This window comes from Entelurus aequoreus, linkage group LG12 (genome assembly GCF_033978785.1).
Source record: "Entelurus aequoreus isolate RoL-2023_Sb linkage group LG12, RoL_Eaeq_v1.1, whole genome shotgun sequence".
Classification (NCBI taxonomy): Eukaryota; Metazoa; Chordata; class Actinopteri; order Syngnathiformes; family Syngnathidae; genus Entelurus; species Entelurus aequoreus.
In genome coordinates this window covers 46309094-46327614 of record NC_084742.1, presented here as the reverse complement: position 1 = coordinate 46327614, position 18521 = coordinate 46309094, and the positions used below count along the sequence as shown (strand labels likewise).

Below are 18521 nucleotides of genomic sequence, written 5' to 3'. Positions count from 1 at the left end.
TACCGGTTTTTAAAAAGGGATTCGAGTCCGAGGACTCGGTTCTTTTCTTATCGAACAACCGGGAAAACCGGTTTCGAGTATCATCCCTAGTCATAATGTTTTTAGCATTCAATCAGACATTATTGTGAGGTTTTGTATTAGTGTTCCTAAAAATAGATATACCGGCCCGACACATTTTTTTCTCTAAATCTGGCCCCCGGAGTCAAAATAATTGCTCAGGCTTGGTCTAGTGTGTAGAAAAGTGCTATATAAATCTAATCCATTATTATTATAATTCAACGTTACCCTGAACTTCATTTGCTCAATTAATATACAACTCTCGCATGTAGGCTGAACTATCAAATACCGTTTTAACAGTAGTTTAACATTGCCATAAATGTGCATCAATTACCAATTTGTGCATGAATTGTGTGGAATATTTACACTGAAACAGCAGAATGTATGCACTCAGGTCCTGATCAAAGCTGACCTATCCGGCTTGCGTCTCTTACAGTAAAGCAGTTTAGCTATAGAAGCGTGTTTGCTGTGATGTATATGCAGAATATAGACATATTATCAGAACACCCGCAATACTGGGAGGAGGAGATGCAAATATAAAGATTTTAAAGTCTGAATGTGATTTAGCAAGACTGAAAATATTTGCGGCCGCTGTTTTTGCATTTATATTTATCACTTTTGCAATGTACCTGCAAACTGGAACAGTTACGCACTAGAGATGTAACGATTCGTTTTACCAACGATTCGATTTGATATTTGTTGTTGCGGATACGATTCAGGAACGATCTTATGTTTTTACAACAATTCGATCCAAAACTATTTAGTGATTCAGTAACTTTTTAGGGGGGGGAAATCAACCAATGTGACTGGACAGTGCAGCTGAAGTTTCCTTTTTTCCTGTTGTTTGTTGTAAGGGAATTACGTATAACTTAATTATGGATACAAACAAGCAAGTAAACAACAATTAATGGCCAATGCATTCACATCTTATTTGAATAAAGTGCAACCAACACTTTAGGTTGAATTAACAGGAGGAAACACTTCCTGCTATCATTTTAAACATTGACGCAATTTAAAATAAAAGTACAGTAACCAACATTTTAACAGTTGAATTCCCTGCTAAATAAAGTTCTCCGATACCGTATCTGTTCTTTGCCCTGGCGTCACAAACGAAGGACAGCGTCCCAGGTGTGTTGATGGTGTTGGCCCTCACTTCCTAATTTTCATAACTTCCTTCATCCATCTCTTCTATTTATTTATTTCTCATTAAATGACTTCTCCTAAGCTAGCAGTTGCGCGTTGTGTGTCACACTTTATGTTGTTGTGTTCCGGAAGTCAGTGTGTCGCCTAATTGGCTCCGCTGTCACGGGCAGCAATTGCGTCTTTTGTGTCTTAAAGTTGTGCTGTCATTCGTATTAGTTATGGCTTTTGCAATCGTGCTGTAGCTGAAAGTTGTTGTGTTGTAATTAATGATATTGTCGTTTTTTTGTGACCTTTCTCAACCACCCTAGCTATTCGCCATTTATGTTTTGTTGACATCATCCATCCATCCATCCATTTTCTACCGCTTGTCCCTTTTGGGGTCGCGGGGGGTGCTGGAGCCTATCTGAGCTACATTTGGGCGGAAGGCGGGGTACACCCTGGACTAGTCGCCACCTCATCACAGGGCCAACACAGATAGACAGACAACTTTCACACTCCCATTCACACCCATCCATCCACATACTTGCCAATCCTCCCGATTTTTCCGGGAGACTCCCGAATTTCAGTGCCCCTCCTGAAAATCTCCCAGGGAAACCATTCTCCCGAATTTCTCCCGATTTTCACCCGGACAACAATATTAAGGGCGTGCCGTGCTGGAATTGCCTTTAGCGTCCTCTACAACCTGTCGACGCGGCCGCTTTTTCACCATACAAACAGCGTGCCGGCCCAGTCACATGTTGTATGCGGCTTCTGCATAGACACGAAAGTGACTGCAAGACATACTTGATCAACAGCCATACAGGTCACACTGAGGGTGACCATACAAACAACTTTAACACTGTTACAAATATGCGCCACACTGTGAACCCACACCAAACAAGAAAGACAAACACATTTCGGGAGAACATCCGCACCTTAACACAACATAAACACAACAGAACAAATACCCAGAATCCCTTGCATCCCTAACTCTTCTGGGCTACAATATACACCCCCCGCTACCACCAAACCCCGCCCCCCACACCTCAATCTCCCGAATTCGAAGGTCTCAAGGTTGGCAAGTATGTCCATCCATCCATTTTCTACCGCTTGTCCCGTTCGAGGTCGCGGGGGGTGCTGGAGCCTATCTCAGCTGCATTCGGGCGGAAGGCGGGGTACACCCTGGACAAGTCGCCACCTCATCACAGGGCCAACACGGATAAACAGACAACATTCACACTCACATTCACACACTAGGGACCATTTAGTGTTGCCAATCAACCTATCCCCAGGTGCATGTCTTTGGAGGTGGGAGGAAGCCGGAGTACCCGGAGGGAACCCACACAGTCACGGGGAGAACACGCAAACTCCACACAGGAGGATCCCGAGTCCAGGATCGAACCCAAGACATTCATATTGTGAGGCACACGCACTAACCCCTGTGCTGCCTTGTTGACATCAAAGACATTTAACGTCCTTAGCTTTAAAAGTGTAAAACTTCGTAAAAAGTTGTTGTTAATGTTTTCCTTTTTAATAGTATCGATAAAAGAGATTGATTCCCTTTTAAAACAATCTTGGATTGATACCTAAATTTGCAGAGCACAGATCAATTTACTTGATATTTAGGAAAATAAATCGATGTATCGATCAAGCGTTACGCGCCTATTATGCACAAATGGCTGCTTTATTGTGGCGAGAAGTCGGCAATCGGTGCAATGACAGACTATGGCGAGAGAGAGAGTCCTTTGTGTGAGTGTCATTTTTGGACTGTCAGAAATAAACCTCGAAGAGACATATGCAGATGACACTCATATCTGCAAGTCACTGACGACAGGTGAACGCTGATTGACTTTGTCACTGTGTCAAACAAATCAGTGTGTAGATGCCGAGGGTTTTGTTCAGCTCAACTCAGAGCAAACTGAAATCATTGTCTGCGGTCCACAGAAACGAAGAAAACGTGTTATCAGTCATCTTGCTCTGAAAATGAATCATCTATTATTATGTAAAAAATATTAATGGAATCAGACTTGAACTTTAGCAGCCACGTTACGTCAATAGGTAACAATAACAGCTTTTTACCACCTGAGAAACATTGCCAAAATCCAAAGAAACGTATCTAACCAGACTTGGAGGGACTAATCCCTGCCTTTGTCTTCAGCAGGCTAGACCACTGTGATGGCCTTCTCATTGGGCTCTCTATAAAAGTTGTAAATCAGCTGCAGTACATGGAAAATGCTGCTGCTCGAGTCTTGCCCCGAACCAGGATATATGACCATATTAGTCCATATTAGTAGGACACTCCACACGCTTCCTGTCGTTCAGAGAATAGACATTAAAAACAGGTCTGCTTGTGTACAAGTCTGTTCACGCCAAAGTAAATTGTTTGACATGTTAGAGCCATATGAACCATGTTGGGCTCCAAGAACCTCAAGGAGTGGTCTCCTGCTGGTGCCCAGAGTCAGGATTAACATGCGTTCATTTCACAGACGCATCACAACGTTCGCTTTTCCCTTCAACAATAACAAATACTACTAGTCATTACAGATTTAATGTGATGTAAATACGACTTATTTGGGACAAATGATGATCCAGAACCTTATATTTTTTAGCCTGAATATGCAATTTTTGAAGCTGTGTACGAGTCAGATCCAGCTTTAGTGAAACACTAAGCATTATGTAGCAATATTGCTAAATGCTGTACGACATGTAAACTACAAACATAATAAATGGTAAATGGGTTGTACTTGTATAGCGCTTTTCTACCTTTCTAAGGAACTCAAAGCGCTTTAAAACTATTTCCACATTCACACACACTGATGGCGTGTAATAAAACAACCTTTTACTGTACAATGTCTGCTCTCACTGGGATGCCGACTGATGGGATGTTCATATCTTCCCGTTTAGAAGAAGAATTAATCATAAAAAAAAGGTGCCGCAAATAAGTATCATTTTGTGTCCTTTTTGCCATCTCCGGGTATAAGTAGAATGTCAAAGTTGACCAACTTCTCGGCTTATGGCTGCAACCGTCTATTATTCAGGTGCGAGGCATGATTTATAATCTTGAATTAACTTTCACCAGCTCAGAGGTGATGCAGCAGCTCATAGGCTCAGTATGTCAATATAGCAGCATATGCTAGTTAGCTCCCTGTGATCAGGGCGCGGTTAAAAATAGTTTTTCTGCGTTAACGCTTATAATAACAATATCGCTAATACTTGGTTGATATTCAGGTCACGAGATGTAAATGGAGTCAAAGGCAAAACGTATGAGCAGGCCCTTTAAAGGGGAACTGCACATTTCTGCAAATTTTGCCCATTGTTCCCTCCGGGTACTCGGGCTTCCTACCACCTCCAAAAGACATGCACCTGGGGATAGGTTGATTGGCAACACTAAATTGGCCCTAGTGTGTGAATGTGAGTGTGAATGTTGTTTGTCTATCTGTGTTGGCCCTGTGATGAGGTGGCGACTTCCACCCAAATGCAGCTGAGATAGGCTCCAGCACCCCCCGCGACCCCAAAAGGAAAAAGCGGTAGAAATGGATGGATGGATGGATGTATATATATATATATATATATATATATATATATATATATATATATATATATATATATATATATATACTGTATATACAGTACAAAAGTTTGGACACACCTTCTCCTTATTCAATGTGTTTTCTTTGTTTTCATGACTATTGTAGATTGTCACTGAAGGCATCAAAACTATGAATGAACACATGTGGAGTTATTTACTTAACAAAAAAAGGTGAAATAACTGAAAACATGTTTTATATTCTAGTTTCTTCAAAATAGCCACCCTTTGCTCTGCTTACTGCTTTGTACACTCTTGGCATTCTCTTGATGAGCTTTCAAGCACACCTGTGAAGTGAAAACCATTTCAGGCGACTACGCCCCTTATCTTTTTGCTGAGCTGTCGATCATGAATCCATACCCCTAAAAAAAAAGGGTCCAAAGTCTGAATCTGAAAAAAATATTGTTTTTTTCCCTGAAAAAGAAAGTTGTGAAAATTAAAATTAAAATTTAAAACCGTAAAAAATAAGATTTTAATTTGAACAAAACAGAAGCTCAAATATCAAACTATGTTAAAACGAAAAATTAAAATAAAGAATTCATACAAAATAATTACCATATTATCTGGACTATAGGGCGCATCAGTATATAAGCCGCACCCACAAAATGTTTGGAAAAAATAATATATTCCATATACTAGCCACACCAAAATCTAAGCCACATATATATACGTTATGAGATGAGTTATTCACACCGAAAGATTCTGTAAATTGGTATTTACATACCTTAATTGTTTCCAAACGGTGCCTGTAACACGGCAGTAAAACGGCTGATAAATCAAAACAGAAGTAATCGTCATGGACCCACTAGCCGCGGAAGCTAGCGCTCCAATCAGCTAAACCGACTCAATAACCAAGGTGAAGTATTGGAGAATTTACTAGGGAATTTGTGAAACTGGAACAAAACAAAAAGAATGCTCTTGTAAGGTAATAATACTAACACAGACGCACGTCAAAGTGTTAGCATATTAGCTCATGCTAATGACGCTAGCTTATGTACCTGTATACAGTGTTGGCGTTAACACACTTTTTGTGTCTTTTTACACATTGAAATCAGAAAGGGTGCTCATTTCCAGAAGATTTTTTTTTCTTTTTTTAACGACCCTGCCTTTTCTGGGTCAAAACTCCGGTTTACTTGTTTGTTTGTTTTTTATCGATTATCGCTTTCCGCCGGTGTTATGTTTTGTTTATATCTGCCGAGCCAAATTTCCGTACCCGTTTATTGTGTTTGTATTGGTCGACTTCAAAGTAATGAACTTTGCGGTACAATTTCTTACATTTGGATTCGCCGAAAGTTTTATCAATCACAAATACTGCATTTCCGGTATTAGGACTCCCGCGTGTTGTTGTTTTCGTCATGACGAGCAATAAACTGTATTAAATGACATTGTAAGTAACTTGCAAAATTCTAAGTTTGTTGGCATTATTTGCCATGAAAGTGTAGATGTGGCGGTTTTTAAAGGACTAATGATCTAAATAAATGTAAATAATGTAAATAATTCAATGTATATACTCTGATGATTAACTTGTGTGATGACTGTATTATGCTGATAGTATATATTTATACCATGAATTGATTAACGTGGACCCCGACTTAAACAAGTTGAAAAACTTATTCGGGTGTTACCATTTAGTGGTCAATTGTACGGAATATGTACTGTACTGTGCAATCTACTAATAAAAGTCTCAATCAATCAATCAACATATAGGTGAGAATAATCAATTAAATGTGTCATATGCATAAATGCCCTTGCACGCCATTATCATCATTTAATGACCGAAGCAAAACACTTTTTACTCTTTTATACTGAAATAAATACAACTACAACTTATTAAATGAAAATATAGAAAAAAATACCGGCAGCGGTAAAGTTTAGATCCATGAAGGAATGAAGAAAGTGAATGAATGTTTATAACTGAATACATTTACATATGCATAAAAATGTGTTTTTCTTTTGTATTATTTTTATAATAAATTAAGTAACGTTTATGACAACCTTTTTCCAAAACACAATATACAATGTGAGATACAACAGGATAATGCATACATTTAAAAAAAAAAGTGGCACCCCAAAAATGTACTGTGGGACCCCATTTTTATGACTTGATGGGGTCCCTAGGACCCCATTTTGAAAATTCCTAGCGCCAACACTGTGTATACATGTTCAAAATAAACTTCAACCAACCAACCAATATTATTGAAGTATTTAGATTACAGTACTACACGAGACAACATTTCGTAAAAATAAAAACGACACAATTTGCATGTTTTCCTTGTTTTAAGTGGCGGTTGGGGCAAACCTTTACCAGATAATATAAAAACGATCCGTAACCCTAAATGTGACTGTACACATTTTATAATAAAAGTAAAATACAAACACACAAAATAATCCGCTGTTTTTGTTTGACAAACCAGGACTCTCAGTAATGACTGCTTGTGCACGGACCAGCAGGCCGGTCTCGGCTTGTCAGTCGAGGCAGCGGGGGCTCCGACTCCCCCCTCAGGCCTGATGACTGGGATTGCCTTGACGTGACGAAAAAAGCGGAATGCCAAAAGAGACAAGAAAGAAAGATCCAGAGAGAGGGAGTGAATATCTGCAGCTCAGTGACCTTTCTAAGTGGATTACATGGCCCTTTGACTCTTACGTGGGTTATTTAGCTCAGCCCACCTTCACAGACAAAACTCAAAATCACAATTAAACATTATATAAGACTAATCTTTTTTTTTTTTTTAAATATCGTGTTCATTTCTACGGCGCCCTAAAGGGACATGGACCTTTTGCGAGATCTCGCAAAAGGTTTTTTTCCTATGTCAGTGAACTGGAAGTAAAACAGACACAGACTCTGTGCTCTGTTGTGGGACCATAATACGATTTGGTGTCTTTATATATTAGGCCAATACTAAAATAGTACGTCTGGTTTTTTTTTTGTGTCTGTTACACTTCCGGTTCACTGACATAGGAAAAAAAACTTTTGCGAGATCTCGCAAAACATTTTTTTCCCCTCCATGTCCCTTTAGATCAGTGGTTCTTAACCTTGTTGGAGGTACCGAACCCCACCAGTTTCATATGCGCATTCACCGAACCCTTCTTTAGTGAAATTAAAATGTTTTTTTTTTTTTTAATTCAAGACAAAGTTATATGTTTTTGGTAACACTTTAGTATGGGGAACATATTCTAAGTAACTAAGACTTAATTTAGAGTTATTTGGTTGGGGTTAGGGTCAGGGTTAGAGGGTTATAATAAGGCCATGCCGAATAAGGCATTAATAAGTACTTAATAATGACTAGTTAAGAGCCAATATGTTACTAATTTGCATGTTAATAAGCAACTAATTAATGGTGAATATGTTCCCCATACTAAAGTGTTACCATGTTTTTTTACTGGTGCACACAATGAACCGTGCATGAACATCACCTTCCTCAAACAACAAAACCAACTCACAACAAATTACACACCTGCAAATCAGATGGAAAATTAGAAGGAACAATGTTTGGGGGTATCCATAATACGCCGATAGGGAGAAGTTTTTATTCACATGATGAGTCGGGTGTGTCTTGACCTCCGCCGAACCCCTGAGCCCGACTCACCGAACCCCTAGGGTTCCATCGAACCCAGGTTAAGAACCACTGCTTTAGGGGTTCCGTACATTCATACTGTCATCAGACATTCTCCGACTGCATAACAAAGCTCAAAAGTGTGAGGTCATTAAACAGGAAGTAAAGACCGGTGACAGTAAAACTTCAAAATAAAACAGGATGTGAGAAAAAACGGTACCTTCCAAGGCTCTGTGTCAATCCATACTCGGTAGGTTGTGAGTTCAAACCCCGGGCCGAGTCATACCAAAGACTATAAAAATGGGAGCCATTACCTCCCTGCTTGGCACTCAGCATCAAGGGTTGGAATTGGGGGTTAAATCACCAAAAATGATTCCTGGGCGCAGCCACCGCTGCTGCTCACTGCTCCCCTCACCTCCCAGGGGGTGATCAAGGGTGATGGGTCAAATGCAGAGAATAATTTCGCCACACCTAGTGTGTGTGTGACAATCATTGGTACTTAACTTAACTTACACTTAGCATTTTGAGTGTGTGCATTAAAGCACTCAAAATGCCAAATTCTAAAAATAAAAAAGTTCAATAAAAAAGGAAAGACAGGCTGCACGATAACAAATAAATGAGTGAGTTCTTGTGCGTGCAGACGGCATTGAGCTGAAGCAGACCAAAAACTAATCTGGAGATCCAGGGCTTGTCAAAGCACACACCCTAACCCTGCGGTCAAGGTTTTGTGTTTACTCCCAACACATACAGCTTCCTGGATCTTTTCATCCAAAAATGTGTGCCAATCGGAGAATTGAACCCGCAACCCAAGACTAGAGCCTCCTGCTCTTGGCCAAAATGGAATTCTACCCTGTGCAGCTCCATACATGAGCAACAAGTAAACAATGTAAAACACTGTAACAACAATAACAATAATAACCTGTTTCAGCTCCTTTGATATATTTAACCATTCGAGTCCCTTCCTTTCCATTATGTAGCCAAGATGGCCACTGTTGAGGGTAGTAAGTGTACATAACTGTGCACTCGCCATTCTGGCCATTTTGAGTACACAACAGTACTCGGCTTAGAATACTAAGGGCCTGATCTACTGAAGGTTTGCATGAATTAAAATACGTGCAAACTTCATAGCACACGGCCACAAATAGCATGTGCAAATGTATAGTTTGCACACGCATTTAAGTGCGTGGTACAGTCTTTGGATCTTAGTAGATCAGGCCCTATGTATAAGTACTTGAGACACAGCCCTGTTTTGAGAGTGTATAGACACTTGTTCATTAGAATGGAACGTGGGCACTCTTATTATACATATGGTGGGAAAACTTTGAAAAAGCACAAATAAGTAAAAAAAAAATGTTGCACGAGAAGACAAAACATTATTTTTCCACTTTGCATCAGTCCATCTTGGATGAGCTCGGGCCCAGCGAAGCCGGCTGCGTTTCTGGGTGTTGTTGATAAATGGCTTTGGCTTTGCATAGTAGAGTTTTAACTTGCACTTACAGATGTAGCGACCAACTGTAGTTACTGACAGTGGTTTTCTGAAGTGTTCCTGAGCCCATGTGGTGATATCCTTTACACACTAATGCAGTACCACCTGAGGGATCATGCAAACAATTGTATTCTAAACACTACCGATAAAAGAGCGAGGTTGCCCCAGTCAGTATGTATGGTTGCTCAAAACTTGACTAGACTGACTTAAGTCGGTGTAGAAAAAAAAAAAAAAGGTATAACATTTTGTGCTGTATGACTTTATTTTCACTCTCAAATTTCACTTTTCACGTGCAAATTTACAAGTGGATTGACGACATTGTCTGCGAGTTTATTTTGGGTCAAATCAACCGTCCACCATTGTCAACCGTCACTTGTCAACACAGTACAAGCTAGGTGAGCATTTTTACTACGAAGTTAACATGAGTGACAGTTCATATGAACATCAAAGCGAAGCGGCAAAGCGCAAAGAAAAGGGAAAAAAACGCAAGAGTAGCGGTTATGTACTCTCTCTCTTGACTGTTAGGTTTTTCTTACTACGTTGAGTGAAGCGCAAAACCAGGTCGCCGGCATGAGACGTGAGCGTGCCGACTACCGAGCTACAAGCCAGGGATATCCACCCGATAGCACATTGTGCCACGCCCCGGCTCTATGATTTGTTCCGGTAGCGCTAACAGCCCTTGTTGTCTTCATTACTGGAAACACAAGTGAGTCGTAAGGTAGTTGATGGTGTGGTAGCATCATGGTTTGGGGTTGCCCGAGTGCTGCCGGACTTTGGGAGAGCTGCGATTCACTGAGGCGAAATATGAACTACAACTACTGTGAGACTGTGAAAGCAAAACGTATTGGTATTGTCATTGTGCGCCTGGTTTAACGCCCCTGAAGTCATGTCAACACAGTCAGGCACACACTTTTATCTTTGAACATTTTTTTGCAGAAGAATGCTGACTTGTCTGTCGGTCCTCCCTCATGCCACTGAGTGGTTCTCACAAAAACCAGAGTGCCTGGCATGCGTGCAGTCCATGCCCGCTGTGTCAACAAGCATGGGAAAGCTTCATCAGCAGCTTGGCACTCCCCTTTTCTCAGCTTTCTAGCCCACTGAGCCACCGTCCCACCCTGTTAGTGGTCTTGTTTGTGCACAGGAACGATTGAGTCTGATTTGATTTCGCTTTCTCCACATACATTACGCAAGGCTGTTGATTTGTTCACAACGACCTTGCAGCTGCTGTGCCGTCAACAAACAAACCTGCAGAGTCCTCTGACTTTTATGTGGGAAGAATAGCTGGTACCAGAAAATGAGTGAGCGCCCTCCTGTAGACAAGGAGTACTTTATCTATTTAGTCTCTTAGGTTGCATGACCGCCCTCCTGTGGCAAAGACTGGAAAGTCATATTTTTCAGTTTTTTTTGAAAGCTCTTAGTACAGACCTGGGCATTCTGCGGCCCGCGGGCCGCATCCGGCCCTTTGTGCGTCCCTGTCCGGCCCGCGTGAGGCCAATTATAAATTACAAAATACATTTTAAAAAGTATCTATGTCGAGTGTGCAATACAACGGTGCTGCTTTTGTTTTGAAAATCGTTATTTGTATTACTTCCGTGTGGACGTATGCGTGTGCGTGACTGTGAGTGAATGTGAACAGCTGCAATCATTAATTACAAAATAAAGTTGAAAAAACATCTATGTCGTGCGCGCAATACAACTGTGCTGCTTTTATTTTGAAAATTATTATTTATGGGCGTGTGTCAGTGTGTAACCTGCGAGTGAAGGTGCACATGCAGCGACAAGTGATGCACGGTTTACACCCGAGACGCTAAAAAGAGAAAAGTTGATGAAGAATGGCGTGTTTCCAACAAGACATGGACTGCCATGCAACGTTCCCTCTAAGGTGCGTGCCTGCGCAATTGCGCACTGCTCAAGCGTCCGCTGCGCGCAGCAAATATATGCCGCGCACCAAATCAAATCCCATCTGAATTCTAAACAAAATAAACATATTTATTCTATGTAATTTTGCAATGCAACTTTGAGTGACAGTGACAACAAGCGGCCCTAATGGTGTTCGTCAACACCGTTCAATTGAACACCGTTCAATTATTGTAACGTCTATCGAGATGCTTCGAGGCCAGGAATTATATCGATCACTTTATTGAGCAAAACTGTTTATATTCGGCCATAACCACACCAAAAACATAAGTAAAACACTTCTATCTCGAAAAACTAGTCATTTTCTGCCGTACAAACCAGGCCAAAACCAACTTGTCATCTGTCACCAACACGCATAGCACTAAACCACTGGTGCGTTTATGGCCACACAAAAAGTCGGACAACTCAAACATCACACAAAGTTACACTATGACTCCTCAGTCATACGTGTGCTTATTTTACTGTCATTTATTATTAATGTTAATTTATTTATATTAGTCATGGAATGCTGTTACATACACTATGTTGAAGTATTACTATTATTATTAATTATTATTATTATTATTATTATTTATCTTACGGTATATATCAAAAATAATATTGAGCAAAATTTAATTGAAATATTGTCGATGTGGCCCTCCAGCAGTGCTCGGGTTGCTCATGCGGCCCCCGGTAAAAATTAATTGCCCACCCCTGTCTTAGTAGATACTTTTTGGTAGCTCAATTTGGTTCTGTTTGAATAAAAGACTTGTCTTTTCTCCTACAGGCATGCCAAGGATGTGTAGGATCCAAATGTGACTGCAGCGGAGTCAAAGGAGATAAGGTGTTGCATTATTTTAAATAAACCAGCCTATAATGCGTTCAATTGTAAACTAACGCTACGTCCTGATGTGTCAGGGTGACCGGGGTTTCCCAGGACTCACCGGACAACCAGGAGTGCCCGGGTTCCCGGGACCTGAAGGGCCGATCGGAGGCCGAGGAGAGAAGGTCAGTGGCCAATAAACAAAACCAAGGCCCCATCCATCCATCCATTTTCTACCGATTGTATTTTATTATTTATTTCTTTGTGGTTTTACTTCAAATATGTTTTATCTTTCAGGGGAGTGATGGTCCTATGGGGCTACATGGCCCAAAAGGAATAAGAGTGAGTGTTTCAAGTGTTTTGTATTGGTCTCAATTCATTCTGGAAAACGATTGGCACTTTGTTGTAATGCCATCTTCTGGCCAGCAGATGTCACCGTTTCAACTTTACTGAAGTCTCTCATCTTTCACATCATTGAAGGGGAACTTAATTTTATTTTATTTTGTCCATCACTATCCTTATGTGAGACAAGCATACATAAGTTTTCTCTAATGGCTTTATTCCGCCTATAGCTGGGTTGCGATCACGTGACCTGGAGGCACATCCGGGCACTTCCGGTTTTCAGGCGATTGTCTAGAGCAGGGGTGTCAAAGTAATTTTAGCTCAGGGGCTGCATGGAGGAAAATCTATTCCCACGTGGGCCGGATGAGTAAAATCATGCCAATGATAACTTAAAAATACAACTAGGACAGATTGTTCAGATTGTTTTACTTTGGCCCAAAATATAACAAGCAAATAATCCTCTGGACAAAACACTTCAAATTAGTTACATTCTGAAGGGAAATTTTAAAGAAAAAACTTTAAGTCACAGCCCGTCTAGGATTGAACAAAAAACAAAATAAAGCATATATAAAAAATATTCTATGTATTAACTACCTCATTTGTCATTTCCATTATTCACTTTCTTTCAATTTGCACAGAAGACAATCATTTTCACAGAACTATATCAATGTGCAGTGTCTCACGCAGCAATTTAAGTGTTTGTTTTACTTCGGTTTGTTTTAAAGCCCCACTTTCCATATAGGTTGTGGTGCTTTGGAAAACATGCTAGTATACATGTATGTAATATAAATATCCTCAAAGTTGCATAATCATTGAACAATCTATTACTTACAATTAGTTGCCAGGTTTCGCATCAATGTTTTGCTTAAAGGCGGCCATGTTTTTCAACAAATCTGGCTAAAATCTTGCACACACGTGCTTGTCAGTCCCCCAAAGGTATCTTCCAAATTTGGTAGATACTCACTGGTTGAGCCTACACCCTAAAGGTACATTTGTTGTTTTGTACGGTCTGTTGATTCATGTGAGGAATTTTTACTTATAGGTCAAACTCTGGGGCTGCCATGTAACTATTTGCTTGCCTAACAGAATTGCTATTGCGACATCCAGTGGACACATTTAGAACAGCAGTTTCTTTAATTTAAAAATGCAGCTCAAAATTACACTTAGCAAACTCATCTCGCGGGCCGCATGTTTGACATCCCTGGTCTAGAGCCCCATTAGGCTACTGTTTATTTAACTGAATCAGTGCAGATTTAGGTGTAATTTGAAAGGTTTAGAGGCAAATATAAAAGCGATCATGAAACAAATATTTATAACAGGATGAAGTGGATTTGGACACTCTTAAGAAAAAGTATTTTTTGAATGATTTAAACCATTTCACCAAGATGTTACTGCTCACTACGACCTCACATCATTTGACACTTAGGGTATTTACAGAAAAAAAGATTAGAGGCACATCATGTCTTTACATCTGAGGGGTCCACAAATTAAACATTAATTGGTGAAAGACAAAGTTTGATTTATTCGTGCATCGCTAAGTAACGTACTTGATTGACATAACGAGTGCCGTGCTGCTGTGATTGAAACGCTAATGAAAAAAAGGATAAGTTTGTTTGCAGTTGATTTCCTGCCACAAATATTAGTCTCATCTACAATTCCTGTCTGCAGTTGTTTTTATGGTGTGAAGTTCATATTGTGTCTCATTATTTAGCTGCAGATGTCCCTGTTGTTCAGCAATGTTACATTCAGTATATTCTGTTGAGCCTACCAGAGATTTATTCATCTAGTTTATTGATACTATTAAGGATATTTTCTTGATGCTAACAAATAGCACCAATTAAAGCCGCTAAATGTGTCGAATAAAGCACTTGGCTTTCCTGCACAACAACAACTAAGCTTTTAGTTTCTGTTATAAAAATGGATAAAGGAAATACGGTGGATTGGACCAACAATTAAAATATTTTTTACTAGGACTTAACATGACATTAGTTTACTTGCACAAACAGGTCTTTGTAGTTATATTTAGGCATAGCAACCACAAAAGAACACAATGCGATCTCTTGTCCTTTCTTTACGTTTAGTTCTGCTCTCAAACACTACTAATATAGTAGAGAACAAACTGGATTGCACCACAGCAAGTTTCTCAAACAAGTCAAATGTTCAAACAAACATTTTACAAAGTGATCGCTGCAGACACAAGAATGGTCCGATTGTATTGCACAAGATGATGAAAGTGATATTTTTAAGAGACATTTCCTTCGATGCACTTTCATTTTTTTCTGTAACATTAGTTCCTTTATGAACCACTTCTTTCGCGACTCTATGAAAGCTCTTTCCTATCTCTCTATTTGAACGAGTGGAACACCCAAGAACAGAACAGTAATAGGGCATAGTCTGCTCAAACTCTACACTCACTCTCACTTGTTTTAATGCTACCTACGCTCAAGCTGCTTGACCATCATGTGAATTAAGCCACAAAGAAGAAAATTGTTGTGTGACGTCATATGCAACCCATCTATAAAGCGCTCTATAAAACATCCAAAAACCTCCATCGGCGTTTATAGTGTATGTGTAATGTAGTAAATGGTAATGGTAAATGGTTTATACTTGTATAGCGCTTTTCTACCTTCAAGGTACTCAAAGCGCTTTGACGCTATTTCCACATTCACCCATTCACACACATTCACACACTGATGGCGGGAGCTGCCATGCAAGGCCCTAACCACGACCCAGCAGGAGCAAGGGTGAAGTGTCTTGCACAGGGACACAACGGACGTGATGAGGTTGGTAGAAGGTGGGGATTGAACCAGGAACCCTTAAGTTGCTGGCACGGCCACTCTCCCAAATGGGCCACGCCGTAACATTCATAATAACAAGTATTATTTATGTATTATGGTCATTTTAAGCATACGGCGGCGCTTTAATTTCACAGACACCTCACAGCGTTCACTATTGCTAATCATGGCAGACCTTATGGGAACCAACAACTACTTTGGGGCAAATGATGATCCAGGACTTTAATATTTTTTAACCTGAAAAAAAGGAGAATGAGCTACAAGTTTTGGAAGCTGAGTGATAAACAGACCCAGCAGGTAGCATTATTGCTAAGCACTAAACAATAAATACAAACTACGAACATAATAAAACAATCACTTACTGCACAATGTTTGCTCTCAGTGGAATGCCCACTGATGAGTGTCAGGACTGGGTCTATGGCGTGGTTTGTTCTCCCAGAAGGCAATGGAAAGTTGGCGCGTGCAAGACGTGAATTTAAATACATTTTTAATTCGAACTCAAAAAAAGTACAAACAAAAGACGCTCTCAGCGGAGGTAACAACTTGACTATGAAAACAAAAGGCGCGCACAAAGGCGGAAATACAAAACTTGGGTATAAACACAAAACTTGCACAAAGGCAGAAACTATGAACAATAAAACAAAAACACAAACTGTGGCAATAATAAACAAAAACTTACTTGGTAAAGAACTGTGAACATGACATGAATCAGAGTGATGAAAAAGTACGAGGACGCCAGGACGAACAACAAACAGACAGATTTAAATAATGACGTGATCAGTGAAAACAGGTGCGTGACTCGAAACGTGAACAGGTGCGTGACATGACAATGTGAACCAGGTGAAACTAATGGTTGCTATGGTGACAAATAAAAGTGCACAAAAAGTCCAAAACCAAATCCGAACATGACTAAAACAAAACATAATCACAGACATGACAATGAGATGTTTATCAATTAATCATCAATCAATCAAAGTTTATTTATATAGCCCTAAATCACGAGTGTCTCAAAGGGCTATACAAGCCACAACGACATCCTCGGCTCAGATCTTCCTGCTGAGATGAAGAATTAATCATAATTCCCTCGCAAGGGACACAATAATAAACAAAAAGTGGGCGCAAACGGGCGTCTTTTTGTGTCTTTCTCCCAATATCCGGGTCCAAAGTTAAACATAAAAGTTGACCAACTTCTCAGCTAATGGCCACAACCTTCTACTGTCCAAGGAGATTCATGATTTATAATCTAGAATTAACATTACCAACTCCGGCTCAGTATGCCAATAGCTGCATACTGTATAGTTGTGTTTGTTGTGTTAGTCTGTGTCATACTTGCCAACTCTCCCGAATTTTCCGGGAGACTCCCGAATTTCAGTGCCTCTCCTGAAAATCTCCCGGGACAACCATTCTCCCGAAAATCTCCCGATTTCCAGCCGGACAACTATATTGGGGGCGTGCCTTAAAGGCACTGTCTTTAGCTTCGTCTCTCACCTGAGAAGGATTATATATATTATATATGTCTCAGTTATCCATAGTGTCTTATTCTGTATTGTGAAAATAAGTTGAGCCAACAAACGACGTGCTGCTGACTGTACTTTTATTCACGACTCCTGGGAATAACACATCACATTTCAGGCAACGCTAAAACAGGAAGTTCCTCGTTTCTTGGGCCAATCATATTCGTGTATACTTCAGGGACCGCTCGGAGATCGTATTACCTAAGAATATTACACATACCGGTAGGTTTATCTATAACCCATAAAGTAGGCAGGCACGGAGCTATTTCGCAGCGTGTGTTTATTCCTGCGCTGATCAAAGTACTTCTTTATTGTTAGCGCTTATAATAACAATATGCCTGATACTTGGTCAATATTCATGTCACGAGATGTAAATGCAGTATTGTTGCCGCTTTTTGGATGTTTTTTTAGAAGACTTCATGGACGCAATAGATTACGTCCATTAGCTTCACTATTAGCCACCTTGTACTTGCTTTATATTACAAATTAGAATGCACAAAAAAAAAAAAAAGACATATGTGTTTTTGTCTTACGTAGGAATTGTGAATAATGGGCACAATTAAAAAAAAAAAAAAAGTGCATTTCCCCTTTCTGATTCTTGTTATCAATCTTCTTAGGGACCTTCTGGATTACCTGGATTCCCAGGAACACCAGGACTTCCTGTAAGTTTAAAACATAGCAACCGTGACAACTCTTTTGTGCTTTGGTTGTCATTTTTCTTTACTTCCTCTGTTTCATAGGGTCTCCCGGGGCAGGACGGACCTCCAGGCCCAAGAGGAACACCAGGTTGCAACGGGACAAAAGTATGTATAGTAAAACAAAAAAAAGTATGAGGATTCATACATTATTTAGAACATTTGACTTCCTCTGTTAGGGAGAAACAGGCTACCCGGGAACATCAGGAATCCCAGGAGTTCAAGGAAGGACGGTCAGTCTGCAGTAGAAGTCTCTGACTTGCTTGATGCTAACATCCAATATTCTCCTTCCGTAGGGTCCACCTGGTCTTCCTGGACCCAAGGTGTGTGTGCATTCTGGTTTTTGATTATTAGTTGACATTCTAGTCTTACATTGAAAATGTTCCTCAAAAGGGCGATCCAGGTGACGTAATCTCCACTAATCGTTTCGGGGAGAATGGAGCTGTGGGGCTCCCCGGACTGCCAGGAGTTCCCGTATGTCTTCATTGTGCTCCATTGATTTACTGAGGAGTGTTAGACCTGAGTACAATTATGTTGTATTTCCAGGGTTCTCCAGGACCTTCTGGGTACCAAGGTCCGCTGGGCCCTCCAGGACCGAGAGGCACTGAGGTAAACGTCACTTCATGATGAGCTTCCTGACGGGTTTAGGTG

The 18521-nt window shown here is 40.3% G+C and overlaps 1 protein-coding gene across 1 annotated transcript in view; it reads left to right on the top strand.

Annotated features, from left to right (window-relative positions):
• col4a5 (collagen, type IV, alpha 5 (Alport syndrome)) overlaps positions 1–18521 on the top strand; it is an 87591-nt gene that overhangs the window by 43980 nt on the left and 25090 nt on the right. Inside the window, exons 2-10 of the mRNA XM_062066122.1 lie at positions 12489–12545; positions 12620–12709; positions 12822–12866; positions 17793–17837; positions 17916–17978; positions 18050–18103; positions 18167–18193; positions 18264–18344; positions 18417–18479. Of these exons, the coding sequence (XP_061922106.1) occupies positions 12489–12545; positions 12620–12709; positions 12822–12866; positions 17793–17837; positions 17916–17978; positions 18050–18103; positions 18167–18193; positions 18264–18344; positions 18417–18479 (525 nt within the window). The remainder of the gene's footprint in view (positions 1–12488; positions 12546–12619; positions 12710–12821; positions 12867–17792; positions 17838–17915; positions 17979–18049; positions 18104–18166; positions 18194–18263; positions 18345–18416; positions 18480–18521) is intronic.